The sequence below is a fragment of the Phragmites australis genome, chromosome 2, assembly GCF_958298935.1.
Source record: "Phragmites australis chromosome 2, lpPhrAust1.1, whole genome shotgun sequence".
In the NCBI taxonomy this organism is placed as follows: domain Eukaryota; kingdom Viridiplantae; phylum Streptophyta; class Magnoliopsida; order Poales; family Poaceae; genus Phragmites; species Phragmites australis.
The window spans coordinates 1945346-1959584 of NC_084922.1; the positions used below are offsets into that span (position 1 = coordinate 1945346).

General features: G+C 43.9%; 2 protein-coding genes across 3 annotated transcripts; one reads left to right on the forward strand and one right to left on the reverse strand.

Moving 5' to 3' along the window:
* Positions 1-2883: 2883 nt before the first annotated feature.
* Positions 2884-6029, forward strand: LOC133893163 (gibberellin 2-beta-dioxygenase 3-like). 2 transcript variants are annotated; one of them, XR_009904452.1, is made up of 4 exons: positions 2884-3495; positions 4380-4722; positions 5109-5476; positions 5576-6029. XR_009904452.1 is itself a non-coding variant. In XM_062334137.1 (3 exons), the coding sequence occupies exons 1-3, from the start codon at positions 3041-3043 to the stop codon at positions 5346-5348; spliced, it is 1038 nt and encodes a 345-aa protein (XP_062190121.1). In that variant the 5' UTR covers positions 2884-3040; the 3' UTR covers positions 5349-6029. The 2 variants fall into 2 exon arrangements, 1 of the variants encoding a protein (XP_062190121.1); XM_062334137.1 differs by having other exon boundaries at positions 5109-6029.
* Positions 6030-7414: 1385 nt separating this feature from the next.
* LOC133893175 (uncharacterized) lies at positions 7415-11345 on the reverse strand. The gene is made up of 2 exons (XM_062334151.1): positions 10928-11345; positions 7415-7883 (listed from the first exon to the last, which is right to left on the reverse strand). Exons 1-2 carry the CDS (start codon positions 11135-11137, stop codon positions 7776-7778), a joined length of 318 nt encoding a protein of 105 aa, XP_062190135.1. The 5' UTR covers positions 11138-11345; the 3' UTR covers positions 7415-7775.
* Positions 11346-14239: the final 2894 nt, after the last annotated feature.

Genomic DNA, 14239 nt, shown 5'->3' on the forward strand with positions numbered 1-14239 from the left:
ATCAAAATATGATTGACACCAAATGTATCTTTCGCAACAAACAAAATGAGAACGGGATCGTGACTAGAAACAAGGTAAGGTTGGTTGTTTTAAGTTTCACGTAAATAGAAGGTTTGAATTTTGGTGAGACTTATGCTCCCGTAGCTAGTCTTGAGTCAATTCGTATATTACTTACCTTTACTACTCACCATGATTTCAAGTTATATCAAATAGACGTGAAAAGCGCATTTCTCAATAGACTTATCTCCGAATTGATATATGTCGAGCAACCACCCAAATTTGAAAATTACAAATATACTCATCATGTATACAAACTCCATAAGACGCTTTATGACCTTAAGCAAGTACCTAAAGCATTGTATGAATACTTAAAAAATCTCTTGTCAAAAAAATTTTAAAATAGGTAAAACCGATGCTACTCTTTTCACTTAAAAAAATTGATAATTATTTATTTATCATTAACATATTTAATATTTCTCTCTTTATTTTTTCTCTAAACTTAAGCTACTTCTATAAGTGAACTCTCACTACACTTGTTCTACCAGATATCTTCTTGCTCCGTCAAAACCCAACTTCATTACGAAGATTTTGGAGGATGTAGCAAAGTAGCGATAGCGATAGTTCGCTTCTTGCTTTGTTTGGTCCAGTTTTCAACTGAGCGTTTTTTTTTTTTTTTTTGCGTGGGGTTTTCAATTGAGCTTAGCGATATTAATTTTCCAACAATCGAATCCCAGTTCTTTTCAATCACGTCAAGTTTCTGTCAATAATCAAAGCGATAGCGAGCTGGTGTGGAACGTGACAGCTTGTGTGGAAGAGAACCGGAGCTGATCCACCCAGCGTTTGACATGCAGAATGTTATTGACAATTACAAACAAAAATCATGATGGGAAGGCAGAAATAAGAAAAGTCAAGATGAACAAAGCGAAAAAAGGTTCTAAGAATGTAACTCCATAAAGGTTCTTTTAACAAAAAACTAGAAAAAATAATTTATATGTCAACTTTATTTTGTCGACCCCGCAAATTAACAACAATGCCAAATTGGTCCTATACTATTTATACACCAAGGAACTTTCAATTATGGTGTTTGGAATGAAGAAAAATAAAGAAATCTAGACAATCTGGATCTTGTACATGATTTAACATTTAAAGCTAATTTGGTCGACTGAAAACAAATTGAAAGGATTGGGATCTGATTCTGGTCAGGGCTGTAAAAAAAAGCTCAAAGCTCACGAGCTATTCGAGTTCGACTCGTTTCGGACTCAATCTCAAAACGAGCTAAACTCGAGTCTAGATCAAGTCTCGCAAGTGTTACAAGCTCGAGCTCAATAAGACTTGATAAGACTCGAGTTAATGAGTATTGTAATGTTTACTTAAGTTTGTCATTATATCAAGTCTATACGATCTTAACTTTTCTTATATATCTCGAAAGCCTAAGAAGACGTTACAAGTACTTAATGAACAGAATCATCCTCAAGTCTACCTAGATGACCAGATCATAATAACCAACTAATGCGATAATATCTACTTGAGGTTTCTTTCATTATCGTGCTTAGATGAGTCGAACTCGAGACTACTCGAGCTTGGTTTAAGCCGAGCTCGAGCCCATCTCTAAACTCGACCGCTATCGTAGGCTCGTTCGAACTCAACTCGATCTTTTATCGAGCTCTAGCCTGACAGGGCAAGCTCGCTTGAGCTTTGACTCATTAACCATCCTAATTCCGGTCATTGGGATTATTCGGATCAAATAATGACTTCAATACTGCCTTTGATCCCCCATTGCATGAGATATTCAAAGTTTGTTCCTCAAGAAAAAGCTCTTGGAAGTTTAGATGCGGTAAATACATATGCCCTCATGAAAAATCTGTATCCATATGTTCAACCAGATTTCTGGACAAGCATACATCAGGCGAAGGTTATTGCCCTTCTCTTTTGGATCTGTCTATACAACGCTAGAGCGATTGTTGCGCCCGCAACACTCGATTTTCTTAGCTGCCAGATCGAGGTCAAACGGCCCAGGTGTTATTTCTATCTCCGGTCTCTTACTCCTCTCAACCTCTTCCTTCGTGCCAGCGCACTCAGACCACTGCACGACACCACCTACGCTGTTCTCCTGCTCCATCTCTAATGGCTTCTCACTGTTGCACTAACGTAGCTCCTCCAAACAGTTACGGTGACATCACGTCCCAACCAGATGTCATTTGCCGCATGTGACTAGTAGTATTTCGCCCCACGTCCATCACCACCAGCAAACTAGCCTGCCAAATGGGTTGGAGGAAGTTCATGGTAGTCCGAATGTTCAAATCCCCAAGCCCTAACCTTTATTAGATTGGCCGAGATGAAGGAGATGGGGTTGGATCTGGTCGGAGTTGGAGAGGAAGATGAATAGAGAGATAAAAATCTAAGGTTAGATGGGGGAGAATACCTGGCTACAATATACCTTTTTCTTTTCACTTCGAGGATCACAAGTTTTCCTTGAACGATTACCATTCCGATGCGAGAAATAATCACAGGACGTGGTCCTCAATTGTATAGTAAAAAAAGGAAGACGATTAGACGAGTGCTCTTCTTCAACGCTAGCCACAGTTGTAGTGACCTCACGCCTACTAATGTTCAGTGTCGTGATTCACCTCCTTACCTTTTTCAGTAAAAGATAAGGCCCAAAACTATGATAGCTACCTCATATCAAGATAATTCCCTCAAATATTTATCAGCCACTTTCTAAATTTTCACTTTCTATTTCCTTCACTTGAATCGAGCTAAAATTTTGTTCATGTGCAACTCATCCGAGCAGCTTATTATGCAATATCTCTTTCAGGGGTACACCAGATAGCCTAGTGCTACAACAAGGTTGCAGTAGTTGAGGTGCCCTGGCACTATCCCTCTTTCAGAGTGCTTGATCAGACGCCCAAAATTATACCTGCGCGATACTGCAGACCTGGCGTGGCGCGCCTATAAAAGGCGAGCTCGCGGCTCGCTTGCTCTCGCGCCGTGTGCTGTGCATAAACGTTCCGCCTCTGCTTTCCTCTGTTTCTTGGGCGCCATGGTGGTCCTTGCCAAGGGAGAGCTCGAGCAGATCGCCCCCCCAGCGGCGCAGCCGCCGCCGGCTGACTTGTGGTCCGTGGACCTGTCAGCGCCGGCCGGCCCGGACCGCGCAGCCGCGGCGCGCGCTCTGGTGGCGGCGTGCGAGGAGCACGGGTTCTTCAGGGTGACGGGCCACGGCGTGCCGATGGAGCTCGCGCGCGCCGCGGAGGCCGCCGCGTCAGCGTTCTTCGCGCTGCCGCAAGGCGACAAGGAGGCTCGGCCGCTCGGGTACTCCAGCAAGTGGATCGGCGGCAACGGGGACCTCGGGTGGATCGAGTACCTCCTGCTTGGCGTCACCCCCGCCGGTGCCGTGCCCGTCGCCTCCGCTTCATCGTCCTCGCCCTCGACATTGCCGTGCGCTGCTGCAGACGCGGCGGTCGCCGCCTCGTTGTCCACGCAACCTTGCCCCTTACGGTGAGTGGACCGGTAAACACGAAACCTGAATTCAGAGTCACTGTGTTCCTCCTCGTTCGCGCGGTTTATTCGCAACAAAGATTCAGAGCAAGTGGAAACGTTCTTACGTGACGTACGGAAGCAAGCAGAGCGGAGAAGGCGGTGGCAAAGCGGCAGGACACAACGGTGACATTTACGTCAGCGTTCGGCGCTGCACCGGCATCACGGTTGCCTTCCTCCTCTGCTTGCTTGCTTCCTGCCTGCCTACATGCACAAATACATAACATGCATACACGTCACCTCTTTGCCGCACTCCTTTTGGTTACAGTTGATCAATTCCCATTGAGAGTACTTTTTTCTTTCTCACGTGTACCATTTCTTTCTTGGGTAGAGCCGCTGCCTTATAAAATGAATATAAATCCGCTGGAACGGTCGTGTCAGTAGCGTACTTAATTGCTCGTTGCAAAGTGAGCCAGAAACCAAAATATATAAGCAAGGTTAGCAGCAGTAGAATCTTTCAGTTTGAGCGAAAGAAAATCCCTGAACAGTACCGGGACGTGCATGCTCCATACAGTAACAAATGATCCTGCGGATAAGACTGCCCGTCGTGGCCGCGTGCTGCTTCACGACTCGGCGCGGCCGGCGTACGGAGGCAGCCTCCCTCGTCCTGCGTTTTGACTCACGTGCGGTTTCAAACCATGATGGCATGCCGCTGCGCTCGTTCGTGCGTGCGCCTTCGGTTGCATGGTCTCTCTCCGTCGACTTGCCGCCCGCTCTCGTGACGTGCCGCCGTTGAACACGACTACTCCTGTTTCTAGTGCGCCCATCACCTGTCGGGCTGTCTCTATCCACGTCTTGACATCACTGAAATCCAAAAGCCGCTGAATTTTTTGTGATTTTCGCAGGGATGTTTTGGACGAGTACACGGTGGCGGTGCGGCGGATGGCGTGCGCGGTGCTGGAGCTGATGGCCGAGGGGCTGGGCGTCGGCCCGCCGGACGCGCTCGCGCGGCTGGTGACGCGCGCGGACAGCGACTGCATGCTGCGGGTGAACCACTACCCGCCGCGGCCCGAGCTGGGCGGCGGGCCCAACCTCACGGGCTTCGGCGAGCACACCGACCCGCAGATCATTTCCGTGCTCCGCTCCAACGGCACCTCCGGCCTGGAGATCGCGCTGCGGGACGGCGCCTGGGCCTCCGTCCCGCCCGACGGGGACGCCTTCTTCGTCAACGTCGGCGACACTCTGCAGGTGCATGCTATAAAATTCTGGTGCAAAAAGTCGGGTTGTTGGTTACTTTTACTGTATCAGTCATCTCGAGCAAATCAGTCACCAGTAGTGATCTGATGAGTACTCGATCCCGAGAGATCTAGCAGTCAACATCCTCAGACATGCGTACGATCATATTTAGGACCCATGTTGCACGTGAAACACTGCGACACATGGTACGTAACGTACGTACGATAGTAAAGAGCTTCCGGCCAGACCCGATCATCTGCTGAGTTGCCCGGCTGGCCGGCTCTTGGAAAGGCCAAGCGAAGCATATGCTCTAACTTTGTGACACTGCCAGCTCTCTGCTGCATCTGCAGGTTGATTTACTTGTGTCATTGTGTGTTTACTGTTGTGTGCGCGTGCAGGTGCTGACGAACGGGAGGTTCAGGAGCGTGAGGCACAGGGTGTTGGTGAACAGCGAGCGGTCCAGGGTGTCCATGATCTTCTTCGGCGGCCCGCCGCCCGGCGAGAAGCTGGCGCCGCTGCCGCAGCTTCTCGGCGGCGGCGGCCGGAGCCGGTACAGGGACTTCACCTGGAGGGAGTTCAAGAGCAGCGGCTGCAGGACCAGGCTCGCGGAAGACCGGCTGTCCCCCTTTGAGAACTAGCAGCTGGCTGCAATTCCTAGTCTTACTGCCTGGCTAGTAACTTGAGATTAGTGATCGTGCTCGTGCTGCTGCTGCTGCTGCTCATAGTCTTAGTACGTGTGCATACGTGCACGCACGTGTGGTGCATAGTAAGTAGTAGGTGTTTTTCTAGCCGTGGAATACCATGGTTCTCTGTTAATTGCCTCCTTTGTTCTCACTAAACGGATCAATGCATATGTTCTCCCCAGGGTCAAACGTCAAGCTTGATCATGTAACATTGAACTGTACTTGTGGATGTGGCCCTTCCAACGCCAGCAGTTCTTGTAACTCTGACAGGACAGAAAGCCAATGTTTCCAGGGGAAGGCCACTTGTTACCGGCAGCACTTTCCTTCAAAAAGGTGTCCTTTGCACAAGACAGACACGGTAATATGCAGTACATCTGCCCCAGCACAGTTCCCACAGAGTAATGGCGAAATGCATCACGACGAGGGTTTTACATTAGAAGTGAATGGAAGCTAGTGTTTGACCCTAGGAAATGACACTGCCGACGGCCGACCTGGCAGCAGTCAAACCAAGAGGCGGTTGGAGAAGTGTGTTGGGCCACTTTAATCAGATACTTACTTTACTTGTGTAAATGGAGTAAAAGTTACTAACAATATTTAACAACTGCCCCATCTCTTCTTTTTGGGCAGACCAACTGTGCCATCTTCACCTTAAATCTCTCTGCCCTCCTGCTTCATTCACAAAGATTGTTTCACTCTGTCAGTATTTCTAGCATTCTCTTTCAGAGTTTAAACTCCATCTAGAACGTCAGAATTTTATGAGATTCACGTGGTATACTGTTTCCTTTTAAATTATTGTAAAATTCATACGCTCCAAACAGGGCCTGGCTATTGGTTTCTCTTGACATCGTCTAAAATTTATTTCAATTTAAGCACGTTGCATTTGAATGACCTCCAAAACATTAGCCTTGAAATGGCCATTGGATCAGCATGCCTGGAATTCCTGTGTCCAATCCCACAATTTATTGTCTCTTGAGAGAACATTTACTTCCCTCCACTGGCATCCATGAAAGGAATGTGAGAGAATTCCTTCACCAAGGAACCATAAAGGGAATCTATTGGAGGTTGTCTTAGCCAACATGCATGCTGTCCATTTGCTCTTGCTAGACAGCTAGCCCTAGAGACAGGCCAGCCGGGGGTGCCCTTGGAAAGGGAAGGGGTATTGGAATCAATGATGTGAGTGTGGCGTGGGTTTGGGAATGAGAATTTGTAAGACCATCTTCAAACATATTCCCTTCATTTCGTTCCATTCTCGATTCCCTTCTCCGTTCTCATTTCCTTTATTTTCTTTCATCTCCAACAGCTTCATTTTGAGGGGAATCGCGAAGGAAAAAGAGAGAGAATCTCGTCATGAAGGGAATGACCCTGGGAATTTCGTCGTGAAGGGAAACCGTTGGAGCACTGAAGGAAACGAAAATCCCTTCACGACGGGATTTTGATCCCCAAAGGGAATCCATTTTAATATAAGTTGTGATGAGTGTTGTAGATGCATTTATTTTCCACTAACAAAACATCCCACCCGATTACTACCCCTGGTTTAAAATGGAAGGAGTTGACCTCTCAAATTCTTGTTCTCATCCAGTTGAAATTTTCATTCCCACCAACAAATCAATATATTTTAAAGCTCATCTCTAAACTCCTATTTCTTTCTGTCAATTCCCTCTAACTAGGGATGCAAGTAGCTATGTGTCACTATTTTAGTTTATTTACTTAGCTTATGCACGTAAAATTATATTTTTAGTTTAATTAAGTGAGTTCTGAATTGTACACTTGCCTACAACAAACAACCCTTAGGGTAGGGCAGCGGGGTGAACCCCCCCTCCCCTACAAAGTCAGGGCCCCATGTATGGTTGTATAGCCTTTGTTCTTTGGGCGAGCTGGTTTGACCAATTTAGCCCACAAGCACTCGGTAACTAAAGCCCGGCAACAGCAATGCAAACCAGGCATCAAGGCTCCACCAACATCCAAATTGAGCCTAGTTTAACTGCCGAAAATCTCCTCATTTATGAGTTAGAAAACACATATACAAAGCAAACACAGGTTAGAGATTGGAACTGATAAGCAAAACTGTGTTTTCAAACAAAACCCGCAATTGCACGTCAACAATTGCAGCGGGAAAAAACTATCGTGATTCACAAAACACCACCCAGTATCCATCTTCACAAGTTCACCACTATGCCCAAGTGCTATTTACACGTAGCCCTACCAAGCAAGTACAAAAATTGTCAACCAAGCGCTATCCTCTGCAGTACGGTACTAAATGCAGAAGCAACAGTGATATGATGCGGTAGAGAGGTATCTGCCGATGGATCAGAATTTACAGCCGCTGGCTCAAGCACAGCCCTTTTTTTTTTTTATCACGCTTGGCGTCTTGGCCTCCCCCTCTTACTCCTTGGCACCATCCCCTTCCAGTGGAGCAGCATCCACTCCTTCCTTCTTGGAAGCAGGCTCCCCATCCTGCCGAGCAGCATCCGCTTCCTGCTCCCGGGCAGCCTCTCCGTGGCAGAAAATAACATGTTAGAACCGAATACTAGGAGATATTTCATGGTATTAGCTATATTTATTGAACTCATGTTTTTTTTATATTATGAAGGAACAGATACGGTTACAAGTGTATAACTTATGTGCATTTAACAAATTTCATTTATTTTCCGCGACAAATAACTTATCAATTAATAGTTCATTTGCTTATTATTGACTTGGATGGTGTAATGAATTAACGGTCTAAATTTGCCATGTTTGGAGTCATCAATTTATATGAGTTTAAAGTGTTTGGATAACATATAAACACAAGACCACTAAGCCTGGTAACTCTGTATCAACCATTTTACTGACAAAATCCAAAACAGGAGAAGACAGTTCGGATACTTACAAATCCATCAGACCTTCCTTAACTGACTTGAAATATTTTTAACATTGACAAAATTTCTGAGCCATTCTTTTCACATCTGCTGAACTTAGGTCAGGATCCCTGATGGTTCCAACCACTTTGACCATGGCAGTAGCGATGTTTCTTTCCAACACGAACAACTCGGTCTGGTAATACTCTTTCAGGGTAATATTTTTCTCCTATAATGGAGATCGACATATTATATGACACCATGCGTAAATCATGAAAATTCTATGCGACACAAATCCTTACCACAATCAGTAATGGATCTGCATGAGAAGTATTCTTTGAAAGATCAGCGTAACCCTTTGGATATTTAAAATTCACATATGACAAATACATGCTAAGAATATTCATACATCAAACTAGATATTAGAAATGTTTATCTTCTCTGGCGGTGGTGCACTGCGCTCAGGTGGTCTAGTGGGCAAAGTCACGTGGTTGACAAGATAACGAGTCTCTTTCCGTAGTAATTACAGGAGAATAAATAATTAATATATTTTATCCCTTCAAATACTTAGGGAAATCAGCTTTACTTCCCAAACAAACCTAAAAATTAGTGCTTCTTCCCAACCACACAAAAATTAGCAATGTTACCCAACCGAATCTTAAATAATTAGCATAATCAGCTCTAATTTCTAAACAAACCCAAAATTGATACTTCTTCCCAACCATACCAGAATTAGCAATCCCCAAAGAGACGGCCTCAGAGAGTCTTGTTGCTGACGCATGTGATTTTCTCCAACAGCGTTACAACATACTCTCTTGTTAAGTTATTCATTCTTCTTCCTCTTTGTTTTTTAAAATATTTTTCTTACTCTTCTTGAAAGAGTAAGTTCTCTTACTCGGCACGGTTACGGATATTTTGCCCAATTAGTTGGGCTCAATTACATTGCTTTGGGTCTAAGCTCTCTCCTCATTGAATTTACTTTCGATCTAGTATTACAAAAACTTCTCGAGCGGACTCTCTCAACTTCACGCCAATACAAAAGTAGCTACGGCTAGATGAACCTATTAATGCTTTCTTTCGATCAACTCATCTCCTTACTTGCTCTCTCATTGCATGACGTGACACGCAATCTCTCGCTGCTAGAGAGCAAAAGCTACCGGCATGGCGAAACAGGGGCAAGATATAGTAACACCTTCCATCAAAGGTTGTATGTCCCCTTTTGGTGGTGAGAGATTGCATGTTTCCTTCTAGTGATCAGAGAACAGGGAAGGGGATGAATTGATCAAACTAAAGCGCTTATATATTCGGTTAGCCATAGCGACTTTTGTATTGGAGTGGATTCGAGAGAGAGCCCGCTTGAGAAATTTTTTGGATCGAAAATAAATTCAATAAGGAGAGAGCTTGGATCCAAATCAATGCAACTGAGCCCAACTAATTAAACAACTAATTAGACAAATCGTCCGTAATCGTGCCAAATAAGAGAACTTATCATTTCAAGAAAAGTAAGAAAAATATTTTTTAAAAATAATAAGGAAGAAAATGAATGATTTACCGAGAGAGTATATTATAAGGTTGTCGTAGAAAATCACTCGTGTTGGCAAAGAGACTCCCCAAGACCGACACTTTAGGGATTGCAAATTCTAGTGTGGTTGAGAAAAAAAGTATCAATTTTTGGTTTGTTTTGGAATTAGAGCTAATTATGCTAGCTATTTAGGATTTGGTTAGTTAAAATTAACAATTTTGGTGTGGTTGTGAAGAAACAAATTTTTAAGTTTGTTTAGTAAGTAAAACTGATTTTGCTAGATATTTAGAGGGATAAGGTTCATTAACTATTTGCTCTTCTGTAATTACAACGAAAAGAGACTCGTTATATTATCAACTGCATGACTTTGCCCACTAGACCACCTGAACGCAGTGCACTACCATCAGAGAAGCTGATATATCTTAATAAATGAAATATTTCTAACATCTAGTTTGATGTATGAATATTCTTAGCATGTATTTATCACATGTGAATGTCAAAGATCGAAAGAATTACTCTGATCATCCAGAGAATATTTCTCATACAGGTCCACAATTGATTGCGGTAAGGATTTGTGTCGCAAATAATAGTGTCATATAATCTATTGATTTTCATTATAGTAGAAAGTTATTAGCCTGAAAGAGTATTATCAAACCGAATTATCTGTGTTGAAGAAAAATATCGCTATTGTTAAGGGCAAAATATCTAAACTATTAGAAATCCTGACCTAAGTCCAGCTAATGTGAAAAGAATGGTTCAGAAATTTTATTAAGGTTAAAAATACTTAAAGTTAATTGAGAAATGTCCGATGAATTTATAAATATCTAAATTGTCTTCCCATATTTTAAATTTTATTCGTAAAATAGTTAACACAGAGTTATTAGACTTGATGGCTTTGAATCTATATGTTATACAAAATCTTTAATCTCATATAAATTGATAATGGTAAACATGATCAACTTAGACCGTAGTTTTTATTACACCATCTAAGATAATAATAAACAAAGAAATTATTAATTAATAAGTTATTTATCGCAAAAAATAAATAAAACTTAATAAATAAACATAAATTATACATTTATAATTACTTCGTAATAAAAAACATGAATACAATAAATATAGCAAATACCATAAAATATCTTCTAGTATACTGTACCGCTGCCGGTGAAAATCACCTGCGTGAATAACAACCCTCCGAGGCCGGCACATCGGCGCCAGGGACAAGTTATCAGAGCCACCTCGCAAACCACCTCGGTCTGCCCCGTCGCCGAGGCCGGCGCATCGGCGGCGTCGGCATCTAGAGCCACCGATACCGGCAGATCGGCGCCGGGGCAGGTCCCCACCTCCGGCGGCACCGCAGGTCGCGAGCTGTTGGTGGGGCGCATATCTCCCCCGGATCTACACGGGTAAGGCGATGTGGGGACACGCCGGTGCTCATGACGGCGGAGCGCAGCGGTGGAGGCGTCGGATGTGTGGCGGCGAGAGGTCAGTGAGGATAAGAATAGAGGGCAGCTACCAGATGTAGCGGACTGTGGGAGAGTGCAAGCAATATATGCGGCTGCTTGGACTGTTATGTTGGGCCTGAGTGTCTTGGACTACTGGTGGTCCGAATGGATCTGGCTCGTATTTGTGAACAGAAAACGGACGGTCTTCTTTTTTTCTTTTCAGGAAACAAATAAAATCCGCTAAAGAAAGAGGGAAACGAATTAAAAGTTGACCAGCTCGCGGCGTGCATGGCTGTTTGGTAGAGTTACCGAGCATGCGTGATTGCTTCTTGTATCCTCTACTTTGTCTCTGGCAGAAAATAACATGTTAGAACAGAACAGTAAACTAAACCGTAGCTCGATTAGTAAAATCAAGTATCCATGGACCAACGGTATCACGAAAAGAGACCAGCCAAGAGAATGGTTTATCATGATCGGGCCCTACCTAATCCGTGCAGATCAAGGACATCAAGACCTCCGTGCTTTTTCCGCCTGCATGCACGCTTCTAGTTCAACGTCTCTCGCGGGTTCAAAAGTCTAGCCTCTTGTCACGTGCATCGGGACGGGACGGGACGGCAACAATTGGGCAGACCAGACCGGACGGCCGGGTTACCAGATGCCATGACCTGTCGTCCGTCGACCATCGATCGTGATGCAAATCGGCAGCGCTTCGTCGCCGAGTCCAACTCCCAACACGGCATGGTGCTATCCTTTTCGTGCTTTCGGCGTGACCTGACCTGATCTGACCATCATCCGAATCCGAATCCGTGAAGATCAGGGCCTGTGGGCTGTGATCTAGGAGTTTCAGGGAGACGGCCGACAGGTGGCTCGCTCGCATCCGAGTCGGAGAGGACAGGAGCAGGCGGTCGTGAGTCTTGTCTATATATTCGCACCACCTATGCCACGTTGAGGAGTCGCAGAGAAACCAACTAAACACGTACGCTCTGTCTGGTTCAGGAAACCTTGCAATAAACCGCACCGCGGATTCGTTGGCCAAATCAGATCCGAAGCAGACGGAAGGGGAATCCATGGAGAAAGAAGCAAGCGCGAGGAGCCCCGCGGCGAAGATCGCCGCTGGCGATGCGAAGAGCCACGGGGAGACGACCAAGATGGAGGCCAGCCCGAGTGTTAGCAGTAGCAACGCTGCCCCCCGCAGGACGATCACGCTGGAGGAGAAGATGGCAGCCATCACGTTCCTCAAGGCGGCGCACCAAGACGCGATGCGGTACATTGCCATGACGGAGGATGAGGTGGAAGAGGAGTATCGCCGGGCCGGAAAGCTGCACAGGTACGACCCGGACAACGAGTGGAAGAAGCGCTACGCTAGAGTTGCCAGAGCCTACCCTCCTCCCAAGTTCGTCGCCCCACATCTCGACGAATACATGAAATACCTCGAGGAAGATGAAGCCGACGAGGCTCCTGAATCAGCCGGAGGAACTAATTAATTAGTCGTCTAGGCTTTTGTTTCTTTTAGTTGTGATTAGTTTGAGGGATTACAACAATAACAATAAGAAGTTTATTATGAACCACTAGTGTCGCATGTACCACCTCTTGCTACCGAAGGATCGAAATAATCCCTCTCATCATGTAGGAGTACTAGGTTTCATTTTGGTTAGTCTCTTTAGTTTTTTTGGAACTGTATTTGTCTTGGTTGATTTTAATATTATTAATCTAGTTGCTTGAATCCTCTTTGTCGAATTGCATGACTTTGTTTTTCCATTGAAGTTTTCTAAAAAAGCACGTGATCCTGACTAAAGCCCACCTGCAGTCGCTATGCTGTGCACACTTATTTTTGTGAACATGCTTTAGTTGTCTTTGGTGTTGAAGGTTTTTGAGGTTGTAACCTGAGGTCAAGTTGATGGTAGCCATAAAAAAATCGGTTTATGACCAACTAGGTTTATAAAGTTTTTTTTTTGACTGTTTGACATGTAATATCGAATCAGATTTCTCTAATAGAATCCGAGTTCTCTCCTCTTATCTAAAGGAAAACGCTTAATCTGAATAGACCTCTATATTCTTTAGGTGAGCTAATTCTTTTACAATCGCAACCCTTTTACTAATTGCTTGATCTGAAATGTGTTAATATGACAAATATTAGTTCAGAAGACATATAATGAATCAATGCTGAGAACTTTGAGAAAGTGGGAAAGTTAACCGGAGCTGTAGCAAAGGTTACACTTTGGTGGATATAAATGATTATTTTTTTATCATGTTTCTTGCATTCTTAACTCCTTGTCGAAGATCTAATGATGATATGTATAAATGCCAAACAAAAAAACTCAAAGGAAGGTGAAGCTTAGAGGTATTGGAATAATGCATATGAACCAATTTTTGTCAAAGCAGTTTTGTTTGGTTCTCCTTTTTCCTTCCTTTTATATTCATATTCTACTGATATTCACAAGAAGTGGACCATCTTATTGCCGAATATCGAGAATATATCACAAGTGGTACAGTGACAGCATGTTCTTGAGAGAGATTATCTTGTTTTTAGAGCGCATTTCGTTCCTTTAACATGTGAAGTTTTGTATGTGCCACCAAATAGTGGTAGCAATGCTTTCTTCAGTTTCTATAAATAATTGCAAATGCAATTGGTTGTACATGGATTCAGCTAGATGAGTGTTCTGAATATCATTAGAGAACTATATGTAGCACAAATGTCAAGTTATGCTCATTCTTAACTTTGTTTTATTCGTTTGATGTTGAATCAGACCTATAGAGGAAATCAAACTCTGATCAGTACATCTTTCGTAGTGAAGTCTCCAATGCTTGATCAAGTACTTAATTGCAATGCTCGATCATATTGAAGAAATACATTTAGTGCACTGAAGTACACCTGAGAGTAAAACTATGTTTGAATGTACCTTTTGTTTGTCCAATGCAACATGTGTCACCATATATTGCCTTTTGTGATATGAAATCTTTCACCAGTTTATATGCGAACCTGCTTTAATTATTGTTTGCACTTCTTGCATTTTGTTTCCAGGTTTATTGCACATTGTTTCT